The sequence below is a fragment of the Embiotoca jacksoni genome, unplaced genomic scaffold (genome assembly GCF_022577435.1).
Source record: "Embiotoca jacksoni isolate LCO1_2020_lvr unplaced genomic scaffold, fEmbJac1.0.p SCAF_14, whole genome shotgun sequence".
NCBI classification, from domain to species: Eukaryota; Metazoa; Chordata; class Actinopteri; family Embiotocidae; genus Embiotoca; species Embiotoca jacksoni.
Genome location: NW_027185274.1, coordinates 13505276 through 13519329, shown reverse-complemented (window position 1 = coordinate 13519329; position 14054 = coordinate 13505276). Strand labels below are relative to the sequence as shown.

At 43.0% G+C, this 14054-nt stretch overlaps 1 protein-coding gene across 1 annotated transcript in view; it reads left to right on the top strand.

Moving 5' to 3' along the window:
* The window catches only part of rsrc1 (arginine/serine-rich coiled-coil 1), a 116504-nt gene that overhangs the window by 52655 nt on the left and 49795 nt on the right, over nucleotides 1-14054 (top strand). Inside the window, exon 6 of the mRNA XM_069148093.1 lies at nucleotides 5383-5434. Within this exon, the coding sequence (XP_069004194.1) occupies nucleotides 5383-5434 (52 nt within the window). The remainder of the gene's footprint in view (nucleotides 1-5382; nucleotides 5435-14054) is intronic.

The window sequence follows — 14054 nt, the reverse complement described above, 5'->3', positions numbered from 1 at the left end:
GCAGCTGCCTGCGAGATGGAGGCTTATTGTGTCTGCTGATTCAAGAGATCAACTAATCATCAGGATAGCCAGCAATGCTTCACTCTTCACACTCTCCACTTGCTCCCTTCCTCACTTTCTCAGGTTTTGTTAATTTCCCACTTGAGCCAGTAGACTGACATGTACTGAACGTGGTTGTCATTGATGGACAGAATTGGTCTGCGTAAAAATGAAAGTCTGGACAGATTGTGAAGGAGATGATGCTGTTTTTTCATAAACAAACTCTTCTTACTGTGTGGTCTGATAGAGGAGATGAATCACTTACTGAGACAGTAGTCTGACCATCTGACCGGAGATAGCCTGTGTGACCTTTGCTCTGCTTCTCTGCCTGCTCTAACAGGCACGTAGTCATCACCTGACCCACAATACTTTGCTTTGTCTGGTCGGCCTCAGGCCCAATAATAATAATAATGATAGTCTCTTGAACCAGAGTATGACTACAAATAGATGACATTTCCTGCACGCAGTACCCCATTACACACAGGGCAGCATTGTTTTTACGAAGCAGAGTGAGGGTAATTTATTTTTCTAATGGGACGTGTTTATTTTTGACTAATGGGACAGACAGTGGGCACTTAGCTCAGCTCAGCGTGTCTCAGCGTGTCTGTCGTCGCTGCGTTGAGGTAAGCGAACAAGCTGGAGGCCTCGCTGAGAGCAGACTGGACTTCCTGGCACATTCAGGGCAAACGTTGGCCTGAGTCAAGCGGGTGCGGGCGTCACTGCTGACAAGAATAGCCCAATAATAGTATATTGTTTTGTGACTGCTACTTGAAACGGAGGATGTTTTTTAAAAGGGTGTTGCTTTTACATCTCGGGGGAGAGAGAGTGAGAGAAAAAAAAAAAAATGCAATGCATGCGTTGTTGATACTAATACCTGTTCAGTACATGCATGACTGGTTCAGTCATACTTGCAACATTCAGATCGGGCTGCTTTTATCAAGACATATCGACAGATAGGCCACCAAGGGACAACACTTAGGTAGAGAAACACTTGCTTTTGAACCATGCATTCACGCTGACCAGTGTTTGTGTTGTCAGCATTATTGCTCTCATACTTGCCTCTGTACTCTGCGTGTTGCTGAAGGACTCCGCTAAAAGGCACAGCTGAGAGACGAGGACATAATTAGAACATCTGAATATGCCTGATGTAAACGATAAACAGGGGGACAATCGAGGTGGTCAGCAAAGTCGTTTTGCTGATTCTGAGATCACAGGTGGACAAAACACGCCATTGGCTGCATTCCCTCTCCGGGTTCCCGCTGTGCACAGACAGTGTTGGACTGGCTTCCTTTTAGTTTTGCAGGTGCCTGACTGTATCACTCCAACAGTACTTACCCCTACACTGCCCTAACTAGTCATGTGTATGTTGCATCTTGCGGATGCGTTGCATTATACTCTGAGGCCGCGATCAAACAACGCTCAAAACGGATGCAGGATACGTGAGGCAGCCATCATGCTCACACGACAGCACAGTTTAAAGCAACTGTATCTCCAGCCTGAGGCGACATGCTCCAACTAAACATCCTGTGGGATGTACTGTGTGATTGGAGGAAAGGAAAGTAGGCACAATTTCAACTTCTTTATTGGGCTCTGTTTGATGTTTTTACAAAACTATGTCACTTTTCATGCATGTAACCGAGTGCAAACTCAGTGAATTCCTTCCCGGATTAATTGTCAGATAGTGTGTCCTGTTATCCCAACATTTAAACGAGCGTTCGCTTTCCGTGACACCTGACTTCTCACCGTACCGTTTGGAACAGCTATAAACACTTCAGCATCTCAAGTGGTTTGATGACACGTCATGTGAAGTAGTTCTTTTGGAAAAGACTCGCGCCTTTAAGACTGCTGTGAGTCATTTAGTGGAGTTGGTCAATTAATTGCTCCATAAGAGCAGGCCAGCTCCTTGTGCAGCAGTGCAGCTACTATCGCTGTGTGTGTGTGTGTGTGTGTGTGTGTGTGTGTGTGTGTGTGTGTGTGTGTGTGTGTGTGTGTGTGTGTGTGTGTGTGTGTGTGTGTGTGTGTGTGTGTGTGTGTGTGTGTGTGTGTGTGTGTGTGTGTGTGGAGGGGGTGGGGGGGATCAGTGGGATTGTGAAGCACTCGGTTCTGTTCGCAGGTGAACAGCGCTGCAGTATTTAAGAGAAGCCCATTTACTGTATGATGAGCTCTAACAAGACACCATTAAAAAGTAAAAGTCACTACATTTCTAAACCTTCTCTTTTGACAGCAGTCTCTGATCCCATCTGGTCTTCTGCGTCTGTATTCATTATCTTTTACATTTTTTCTTGCCTTTCCTCTTCTTCACACCATCCCTCTTTGAACAAAACAAAATCAACTTTTCTCCCTCTCTTATCTTTTGTCCCGTTCGGTCTGTTTCACCCCTTTCCTCACAGTGTGATAATCTAAAGCTTCTGCAAGGAAAGCACTGCTCATTTCCAAGTCACAGTAACACACACACACACACACACACACACACACACACACACACACACACACACACACACACACACACACACACGCACACACACACACAGTCCTGGTGTCTCATGTTTGTTTGTGTATGTTGGATAGGCCCATTTCTAATTGAGGGGAAAAGCCACTTCAGATGCAGCGGGTGCCTCTCTCCCAGTGGGGGGAACACCGATCTGCCTCTGGGGAGCACAATTAACGCCTTTTTATTGTTTACTAATGAATTACACACAGAGGGAGCAGGCATGCATGTGTGAATTAAAGTGAAAAATAGACAGTTTGTTGGGAAGTAAAGACATTAAATGTCCCGCGTGTACTTGTGTGTGCGTTGTGGTTTCCTATTTGTGAGCTGACTTCTGAGTATATTTTACATTATTTGTGATGATAATTTGATATTAATTAGCCTGTTATCCTGTGAGCCCCCTCTGCATTCATTTAAAGGGCAATTTAACACAGCATCACACTGAGCAGAAGAAAATGGCTTTTATGCTCGCTGCTAAAACTTCCAAACCTATGGCCACAATCCAATCGTCGTTGTTGTTGTTGGTAAATAGTTGCTTTGGCTTCATTGGTAAATCAGAAAAGCAAGTTGCTTGTGAGTTTGGTGACCCTGACAGACAGAAAAGCAGCAGCAGTCGTGTGATTCAGTGTTTTATTACCCCTTGAGGAAGCTTGATTGTGTCAGTGTGTGTTAGTGTGTGTGTATATGTGTGTGCATTTAGGATCCATGGACTCACATGCCTCAAGGCCAATGTAAACAAATGCTAATGTAATTACTGAGTAGGCGTTGTAATAAACTGTAACTAAGATGATTGCAGAGCACACAATGATCAGGATAGTTAAGCCGTGATGTGTTATTGCTTTAAGTGACTGCTCGTACCAAGACTGATGTTTGTGTCATTGTAATTATTTAGCAGGCTTAGCCATGTACCATTACACCGGTTCGAATCCCGCGCAGCACTTTTTATTTTGTGGCATGTAATTCCTCCTTTTGCTGTAAAACTGTTACTATAAATGCAAAGATACCAAAAAGCGGGGGGGGGAAAAAAATTACTGAATTATGGCCTAATCTTTATGAAGGTGAATGGAAAGTGTGTGTGTGTGTGTGTGTGTGTGTGTGTGTGTGTGTGTGTGTGTGTGTGTGTGTGTGTGTGTGTGTGTGTGTGTGTGTGTGTGTGTGTGTGTGTGTGTGTGTGTGTGTTTGTGCGTGTGTTTGTGCGTGCCTGCGCCTCAAGTGTTCTTCCTCTTCTCCGGCACAAAAGCGATTGGTAATTTCGCCTGTCGAGCAGTACCAGTCCCTGTGAGAGTGATCCACTATGTCACCTGCTACCGGGGATGCACACATACATGCAGGCACGCACACGCACACACACACACACACACACACACACACACACACACACACACACACACACACATCCATGTTGCATTAAGTGTGCCTCAGTCTGCCTTGATGTGCCTTCCATCTAGGATACAGCACCCTGACATCACTACATTAAAGGGGGTCATTATATTTCCCCGACTGCCACCGAAAAGTGACGTTTTTACAAAGTGACAAGTTTACAGTTTGATAAATCAGATTTTCTGCTGTGCGTGGGGTGGGGAGTCAAGAGATGGAGGAAGAGCTGGGCTGTCTGTGGTGGTGGAGGAGGCGGCGGTGAAGGGAGGAAGCGCTGCCTGTCAGCGACGCCCCGGCCCTGTCGTCTAAATGATGCTCCCAGGCAGCGGATTCAGATCCCATCCCCATTAGCATTTAATTTCTCTCTAATCCTACACACCGTCTCCGCCGCTGCATGGTAACGAGGGCCGCTTTGCCACGGCAGCGCCAAAAAAAAAAAAGAAACCTCCGAGAGCAATCTGCGGCGCGCTCGCCTTTTATAGCTCCGTGCTTTGTCGTAGCCATCAGTCTTCCTTGACAATTAAGACCCTCAAATCTAATAGCAGTGATATTGGAATTACAGGAAGGCCCTTTTGAGGGCATGTCAGGAAAGAGGGCTGTGTCTCCCAATACAGCTGTCAAAGCACAGGGCCCTCCTCCGTTCATGCCAGCTAAATGTTTCTGATGCACACACACACACACACACACACACACACACACACACACACACACACACACACACACACACACACACACACACACACACACACACACACACACACACACACACACACACACACACACACACACACAGAAAGGGGGATATGTTGAGTCTTTGGCTGTGATCTTTGTAAAATGTGCTCTCTGTGCCCTCTTATCCAACTCTCCGAAGACTTGTTACAGCAGCTTTATTTTCCTCTCTTCCCTTCTCCCTTCTCTCGCTCTCTTTCTTTGTCTCTAAATTTCTCTTCATCTCTTCCTCATTGATTCTCCCTGGTGTGTCAGAGATGTTGCTTTCTGTTTTTTTGTTTTTTTTTGTTTTTTTTACGAGCAGGGCTTTTACAGACGACAAGACTTGTAGCTCGGTGAAGTTGTCCCATGGTGCTTTATGAGGACATTTAATGGGAACATTCGCTCTAATGGTTGCGGTTAAAGATGATCATGGGTAAAATATATTTTAGCCTAAGGGACACAGCTGTTTCAGAGCTGCATTACATAGTTGAAGTTGTGTAAGTGTGCCGGCTGTCTGTCCTGTCACGAGCTGTGCTTTGTGACATCTCAGGCAGCAGGGTGGCAAAGTGAACGGGTAGATCATCCTTTTAGAGAACAATTTGAAAAGCCTTTGTGCCAACAAGTGTCTGCTCTGCTAAACATGCCCTCGAGCAACACACTAGCAGCTACTCTGTAGCTGCCTCTGACCTCAGGCCAGGAAGAAAAACACACTCCAATTAAAATATTAGGTTGTCTAATTTCCTGTTTTGTGTGTCCCGCTTCTGCAGACTCCAGCAGAGCAGGCTAAAGTTCGAATGCATATGGTCCTGCAGGCTGCAGGTAAGCAGATAATAATAACATTTCTCTGTTTGTCACAGCGTGGTTCAGAACGGTTGTCGTGCTCAGACACTTGCCAGTTGTGGTCGCTCAGTCATTTAGGCATAAACCTTTGAACAGTGTAGTGCAGCCTCACGGTGCTCCTGTACACAGAGATGGATCTTCTCTGTCAGTATACCTTTTCAGCCATGACGTTGGGTCGGTCTACTACTTTCATTTATAAATATGCCCTTGTGACATCACCTATTTACACTTTGTGTTTATTCATTTATGTTCTTTATTGGTCTTTTATTCAGGTCACCACTGACTGTCTATTAAACAGGACAGGACTGTAGACCACACAATGTGAACAATGTTATAATGAAAATATTTGCCCCAGTCCGTTCAAATGTTATAATGTAAAATGATATTGGATTTTGGTGAATACAATATAAAAAAAAAATGAAGACCTTGTTTTTTTTTTACTTTGTAGCACTTAATATTTTAGGAATGAGCCACAGTCTCATGTATGTCCACTCCACTGTGGACCTGGATGGGTCTCATGGTTGTTTTCCCACACCGACTCACAGCACCCCTCCCGCCACACATTACCACTAACTCACACACAGACAAATGCGTACACTCACACTCTCGGCTGTGAGTGCTTCTGGGCCCATATTCACCGCAGCTTAATTTCAAACACTCCTCCCAGTACATAAGTCATAGATGTCACCATGCACACAGTGTATATATTCCAGTGTGTATTCGAGGGGTAGAGTTGCGAGCCAGATGTGACAGGCAGAGATTGACTGTGGAGAAAGATGTCTTCATGTTTACAGTCATGCATGCACACACCCATACGCACACACACACACACACACACACACGCGTGCACGCACGCACGCACGCACGCGCGCGCACACACACACACACACACACACACACACACACACACACACACACACACACACACACACACAGCACTTCAGAACAGGGCTCTAATTTCACCACAGGAAATATATGAAAGAACCAGGCATCTATACATCATCTATAAAGCACCCGCCAGCCACATACTTACCTCACTTAAGACTTGTTCTGCCTTACCGTAGGCCACAGAACAACACTGCCATCCCTTGATGTGATTTCACAGCTTTTAACTTTGTGAGATACATTTTACATCCTTCATCAAACTTTAAATTGACTTAACTTAGTTTATATGTGAAGATTGTTTTTTGGATTTCTGTTTTCCTGTCAAGTTTTCCGTTGCTCTAATAGTCTTATGTATGTCAGACACTGCACACTCCCTGCCCTGCCACCTCACGGCTAATGTTGTACTAATGGTGGTGAAGCATCATAAAACTGAGCATGTGGCTCCGAGTGCATTGGACCAGACTGGTGCAGATGCCGGCCCAGGGCCAGACGCAGGACTAAAAGAGCGGGTTTAATGCACTGGACATGTCTCTGGTTTTCCTCTTCTTCCTGGAGGCTTCCAGAAGAACAGGTTTATAGCTCAGTCAAAGACTGTCTTCTCCATAGAGCTCAGGCTGACCTGCATCAGGCCTTCAGGTGCTCATTATCATGTCACCCACAAAGACCTACAGTAAAATACAGATTTGAACTTGATAAGGAAGTTTATATTTGGACTGGTTTATCATTTTATTTCAGCCTGGTTTTCCTTTAGTTTCCAGAGTTATCATTTATGTGCCCTCTGTAATTTACAACATGTTTGTATAATTAAAAATATTAGGGATATCTTTCTTTTTATTTCTTAAGTCGTCTGAACCTGCAGCTGTTAAGTCTCCTGCTGCCAAATTTTCAAAATTCGGCTGGCTCACATCTCTTCTTCCTCTCTCCATTTTTATGTCTCTTGTCCCTCTCCGTCTATCTGTCGCTCACCCTCTGTCCTACTGTCTTTGTTCCAGTGTTGGTAGCGGGGCAGAGGGAGATAGGGATGGAGGGCGAGAAGGAAGCAGCAGATGTTGGGAGGTTGTGTGAATGTTAATGTCCTGACGTAGCCGTGGAGCTTAAGCCTCCTCCTCCTCCTCCTCCTCCTCCTCCTCGCCTCCGCTCCTCTCTGAGCGCCCGCCAGGCTTTCTCTCTCGGGGTCTCCTGACATCCTTAAAGCCCGCGGCTCTCCTCTCCTCTCCTCTCCCTTTCTCTCTTCCACCTCTTTCTCTCCCATCCCCTCCCCTCCCTCCTTTTGTCCGTCTATGGACTCGCTCTAGTCAGTAGAGAGCAGATCATCCCATGGCTAAAGCGGCTCAGGCCTTTGTGTTGGGGGGCTCTGTGGACCTGTAATGAGCCCCCTCGGCTGGCCCGCTGGCCTGCTTAGTGCTCACTGGGGGCTTTGAGAGAGAGAGAGAGAGAGAGAGAGAGAGAGAGAGAGAGAGAGAGTGTGTGTGTGTGGGTGTGGGTGTGTGTGTGTGTGTGTGGGTGTGTGGGGTGGGATGAGGAGGGCAACACTGGCCCCCAATGAAAGAGCTGGATGGATATGTTTATGGGTCACTTCCTGCTTGGCCTACATATCAAACACACACAGCACACCCCATATTTCCAAGACAAACTCACTTATTAATTTCATCAATAAGAAGGTAATTTTCACAATTTCATTTTTATATAGATTAATTAATTCTCCTTAATTCTCTTTTATAGTAATAAAAAAAAACAAAAAAAAAAAAAACGCTTTATTACCTTCATACGTTTAAGTGGAAATCAAAATGTTTGTTTATCAAATATGGTAACAAAAAAAAATCACAGTTAAAAGAGAACAGTTTTCTGTGTCTTTTATACAAAATACAGTATTTAAGAAGTCATTCCTTACATTTACAACAGTATGTGGCTCCCTCAGTCTCTTCTCTCTACACATGGTCTGCAACTGTTCGTCACTCGTACACTTTCTCATTATCCTTGCGGTGCATTTTCAATGCCTGCATTCACCTTGACATTCTGGATACTCAGTTACCAGATACTCACTCTTCTTGTTTTTAAAATCTCAAGAGAAAATACTTTCTTTCACTCAAACACACTTCCATGCACACACACACACACACACACACACACACACACACACACACACACACACACACACACACACACACACACACACACACACACACACACACACACACACACACACATACACACACACTACGACAACCCTTACATATGTATTGTACACTTTTCTTTTCAGGCACTTGCTTGGTTCTTTGCTCTTTTCATAGCAGTGTCCATTTCCACTCAAATGAGCATAAGCACTGTGCACGGCAGCGGGCCTCCCCTTATCCACATGTCAATAGGGAGTGTTTGCAGAACACCCACTTAGGACCTGAGGGCCAAGGGTCATCAAAACCTCCTTCTTCTCCCTATTTGAACCTTTGACAGCAGCAAAACAAACAATCCTTAAGATCTCATCAGAGGCTTGAACTTGGAAGGGCATCACTGCTCTGCATTAACTTCTGTTGGTTTGACACCTGGCTGGAGTTGGTAGGAAGGAAACTCTTCTCAATTCTGAATTGAATAATGTTTAATGACTCAGGGGAGTTTGGTTTATAACTTAAGTTACACAATTGAAACTGCAGTGTTGACTCTGCAAGTTTTTTTTTTTTTTTTATAGTGCTGAAGGTCTAAGAAAGACCCCAAAAGACGTCCTTTTAATCCGGCCTCGGAGTCCCCAACCTTCAAATCAAGAGGCATATTGGATTAAATCCCTCCTAACATACTGCTTGATCATTTGAATGAGTGGTGCAGTAAACAACTAATTTGCATTATAATTTCATCTGGTTGGATTTTGTTGTTATGAGGTTATAAAACACCGCTTACATTTGCCCTTGTTTGTGTCTCTCTCACTTTTCATTAAAATTGTTTGAATATTCCTGCAAAAGTATAACATGCACTCTAATTTAACATTAAGTGAAATTGTAGTGTAAGTTCTCATCATAATATTCATTCTGTAGCTTGCTACCGATATATCAATTTGTGTTACAGATATTGCAACGATACACTTTAAAACCAATATTGGTGTAAAACAGGTAAAAAAAGACACTTCTTAAGTTAAGAAAAAAACGAAATATGAAATTCAACATAAATATCAGTGAATGTCCCTTTGAATCCTTTATTCACCTTAATTTCCTTAATTATTTTTCTGGCAGTTTAAAGATGAGTCAGAAAAATGTGCCACAATTGAACCACTGATGTTGCAGTTGCTTGATGTGTCACACGGCACTTTCCCAACAAAGCACCCAGTTTTACTCTTCCTGACATTTTGACTTTTTAAAAGATTGACAGACATTTCTCTGCCTTTTCTAAAGGTATGTGATGGAAAAAAAAAAAAGTCTGTTTGTCTCTCTTGTTTGTGTTTATATGTTTTCCTGTCTGTTTATATCGACTGACAGACTTGAAAAAACAAAGTGCAAGCGTGATCAGCCAAGCTTGGCAGCATCATGCGATAGCACTAATTCTTTCACAGTAAATACAGGGTGTTAGGCTTCTCTGTCGCTGCACGCACGCACGCACGCACACACACACACACGCACGCACGCACACGCACACTTTCCCTGGAGCGTCCTGCTTCTGTCCTACGTTTTCCTTGTGCGTCTACTTCCCGCTATCTCTCCCTCCACCGCAACCCACCCCCTCAGGCCCCGACAGATGTGTGCTGAACAGACCACATACATGGAGGGTGTCACCTTACCCCCTCTGGAACTAAAGGGCTAATGCGCCACATTTAGGAGGCTGCCGCCCTTTTGTTCTGTGTGGATAAGAGGTGACGGGGACGGGGAGACCTAGACAAGACCTCCTTCTTTACATGGCCCAAGTCGTTATTCCTCTGAGTGCATGTTTTTTTTTTTTTTCTTCTTCTTCTTTATAACAACTTCCATTTTTTCCTCTGCTTTTATCGTCATCTCAGATTTAGCGTCCATCACTGGAATGCAGCACAGGATTTGTCAGGAGGTGAATTATAGTTATCAGACATTATTCATCTTCCTCCCGTTGCTGTCACGGCACTTGTGGCGCTGTGTTTTGGTATGACACGACTCGGGTGATTATCACAAACACCAGTCAGTGGTGACCTTCGTTTCAAAGGGGATTTTCCGTGTAAAAACAAAGGGACATGACCCAGTAATATTTACTAAATACGTGTTCTGTGTCTCTCACTAAATGTGTTATTGTAACGGGAGCAGCACGACACTTTACTGTGACCACTGATTTCTGAGCCTGATGGACACGAGTGATTGGAGTTTTTAAATATACTGCTTTGACTTTCAACATAACTACAGCTGAATTTAGATTTTCTGATTGAACAATAAAGGTCCGGTCAAAGATTAGAGCCAACAGAAACAGCAGCTAATCGTCACTCGCGTTGTATAATGATTAAAACGGACTGGTCCGTAAACAAGATTTTCTCATGTTTACCCTGCAGAACTTTTTAAAACCACTTTTGAAAGCCTCAACTTGACAACCTCTCAGCAGAGATGCTTCCAGGTTAGGAGCATTGCAGAGATTGTGGTTTGATACACAACTTTGGTTTCCTTTTTGTGTGAGATATCCAAACCTAAAGCCTAGAAAGATAACAACATAGCTTTCCCCATATTCAAATATACCAAACAATTACAACAACCACAGCAGAAATCCCCTTTTGCATCTGTGCAGGAATGTGTCTCCCGTTGTCCTTTGGGAGGATAATGGCACTGGTGTCCTGTAATCTAGTCTCTGTAACCATCGATCAGTTGGATTTATGTGTGATTACCTCTGTTCAAGTCAACAGTTGTAATTATGTCTCTCAGAGAAAATGAGACAGACGGAGAGAGAGAGAGAGAGAGAGAGAGAGAGCGCGGGGCCTCCTCTTCCTCAAGACCCAAGCACCTGAATAAGATTTTAACAAACAGCCCCTGACGCTCACTTAGCAGCAGACTGACAGTGGTGGCAGACGGACTGACCTCCACGAGAGGGATGGATGGATGGAAGAATTTGTCGAGCTTAGTTAGAGAGCCGTACCTCATAGTAAGAGCCCATCGCCTCAAGCTGTTGCTCTGACCCTCTCAAAAGAAGTCTGTTTGTGCTTTAAAGGTGCATGTGGATTTAAAGAAAGGATTTGTTTCCAATGGTCCTCTGCACCTACAAGTATATATATTTCTTTCCAATAAGAAATCAGTCTCCGTTCCTTGGTGCCTGTCAGTGGCAGCGAGGACTGAGTGACCTGAGGACTGCACGGATCGGAGGTTTATTATGTACAATTGATTTTTGGTTTGTTTTATGGGTATAATAAACACAAGTCCTGCTGCGGCCTGCTTTTCTCTTTGATGTAGTAAGGTTGTTATATCTCCCCACCCTTCAGGGCTTTACCTGCAGCGCATGTTACAGGGACACTTCTATACACGTAACAGAAAAATTAGAGCTTCACTCAAATTGTGCTACAACACTGGAAAACACTGGAGCACACAACGCTGGCTAAATGACAAGAGCCCTGTTCCTTGAAAGAAAAATCACATTTCCTTTGAAGCCTATTGTTAAGAACTTTTGGCCCTGCTTCATTTCTTCTTTGCAATAAGCCCTTATCAACTTGAATTATGACTCTTACTTTTTTTTTTTATCAGAGGGCTAGTAGGGAATCAGCAGGGGTAAGCTTGTTTTCCTGTTTTGTCATATTTTTTTTTTCTCTGTTTGCTTGTGCACTTCTTATACGTTCACAATGTGGCTTGTGGGTTCACCTTGTTCTGTGTTCTCTAGTATTGACAATCTATTGTAGTAATAGAACTTCAATAAAAAAATATATAAGATAAAAAAAAAAAAAAAGGCATTCGAGCTGCACCAATTGATTATTTGATCAGTAGAAAAATTCCCCAGCAACTATTTTGATCATTTGTGCAAGTCAATCTTGAAGCACAAATTCCCCATAGTATCCTGAATCTAACTTCTACTGGCTGGTTTTCGGTTTCTTTCTATGATTTTAAACAAAATATATTTGAGTTTTTGACTGCCGGTCAGACAAAATGAGAAATTTGACAAAGTCAGTTGTCAGATTTGGAAATCCTGATGAACATTTTTTTTTTTTTTACTTTCTGACATTTTATGGCCAAACATTTTATCAAGAAAATCAACTTGTGATTAAAGCAAATAACTGTTAATAGCAGCCCTAACTGATTAAGGAAATTAATTGTCAATTATTTTTATAATTGAATAATCGTTTTGGTCAAACACGCTCTGATTTTAGCTTCTAAAATGAGTATTTGCTGCTTTACTTAAATTTATATCTTTACAAGTTTAATATTTTTGGATTTAGAGTGTTGGAAAAAACAAGACATTTGTTAATGTCCCTGTGGGGTCCTGCTTTTATTTGATCATTAGATTCCAAATTTTCATATGTTTTTTCGTTTATTCTTATTTCAGTAATAGCTGTCATTTTTCTACAATATATTCTATTAAATATGGAAGGTCTAGGTTGTCAAATGTGTTTGTCAAATTAGTGTACGACTTTCCTTGCCTTGCCTTTGGGAACAATATATACTGCACTCAGCAGAGCCACTTAGAGGGAATTCTCTGATTCAGTGTTTGTGTGTGGGAAAGAGACGGAGAGGGAGAGATTGAGAGAGCTTTGTTTTTCTTCTGTGGGGAGATTTCAAACAGCATCTGGTGAGCTCTTGAAAAAGACCATTATGACTGTGTTCACATCCAAACGGAATCATTTTTGCGCCCTCCTTCCTCCTCCTTCCTTTTTCTCTCCTCCTTGTTGTTGGTGTTTGGAGACACATGGTGATATCTTTCCCTCCTCCCTTCCTACCTCCCTCTCTCGCTGCTTCTCTCTCTCTCCTCTCAACATGTAGACATTTCCATAACAGAAAAAAAAATATTTTTAATTTGCTGCTTTCCATAATTTTGCAACATATGGTTTAAATGATTTTGATGCAAATGTATGTGCTAATTATTTGCAGACCAGCCTTAAACAGGCGGGCCTCTGAAGTGGAATGAAAGCAAATTTACAATCACCTTAAATTTTGCTAACCATTTACTGTTAAGTAAACTTTGCTAAGTAATTTAATTACCTTGGACCGCTGGCAGGCACACTGGGATTTTTTTGGAACGGGGTGGAGAGGGAAGTTGAATGCAAAGAATGCAGAGTGAGTGAAAGATGAGAAGGAAAGAATAAAGACAGTGTATAACAAGTATTATTGAGTTCTCACCATGTGAACGGTCTTGCTGGAGAAGATTTTTATTCCTCGGGCATCGAGGGAAGAGATATGAATCTTTTAGCAAGTTGTCCTTTGATATCATCTGGTTTTTAGTATTGGACCATCTCCTCTGTTTGTGTGTTTGTAAATATTTCTACAAGGGTTTAATGGATGTAGCTGTCCAACTGGCCCTGGATCAGACACAAATGGATTGCAGCAAAGTGTTGACCTGTGCATTTCTGCTGTCATGATTTGGAATAATTTCTACCCTCTGACACACTATTCTTCATGTTAAGGCCGGGGCTGTACAATTATGCCAGAAATGCGATCACATTTTGCCCATTACTGTGGTCATAGTTGTTAATCATGATTGTTAGCCTCAGTGAATTTATGCAGAAAGAGACAGCTCTCCAACATGGCTCCATGTGTGTCCTGAAAAGTACTTAACCCACCCAAATAGATCTGATGCACCAAACTCA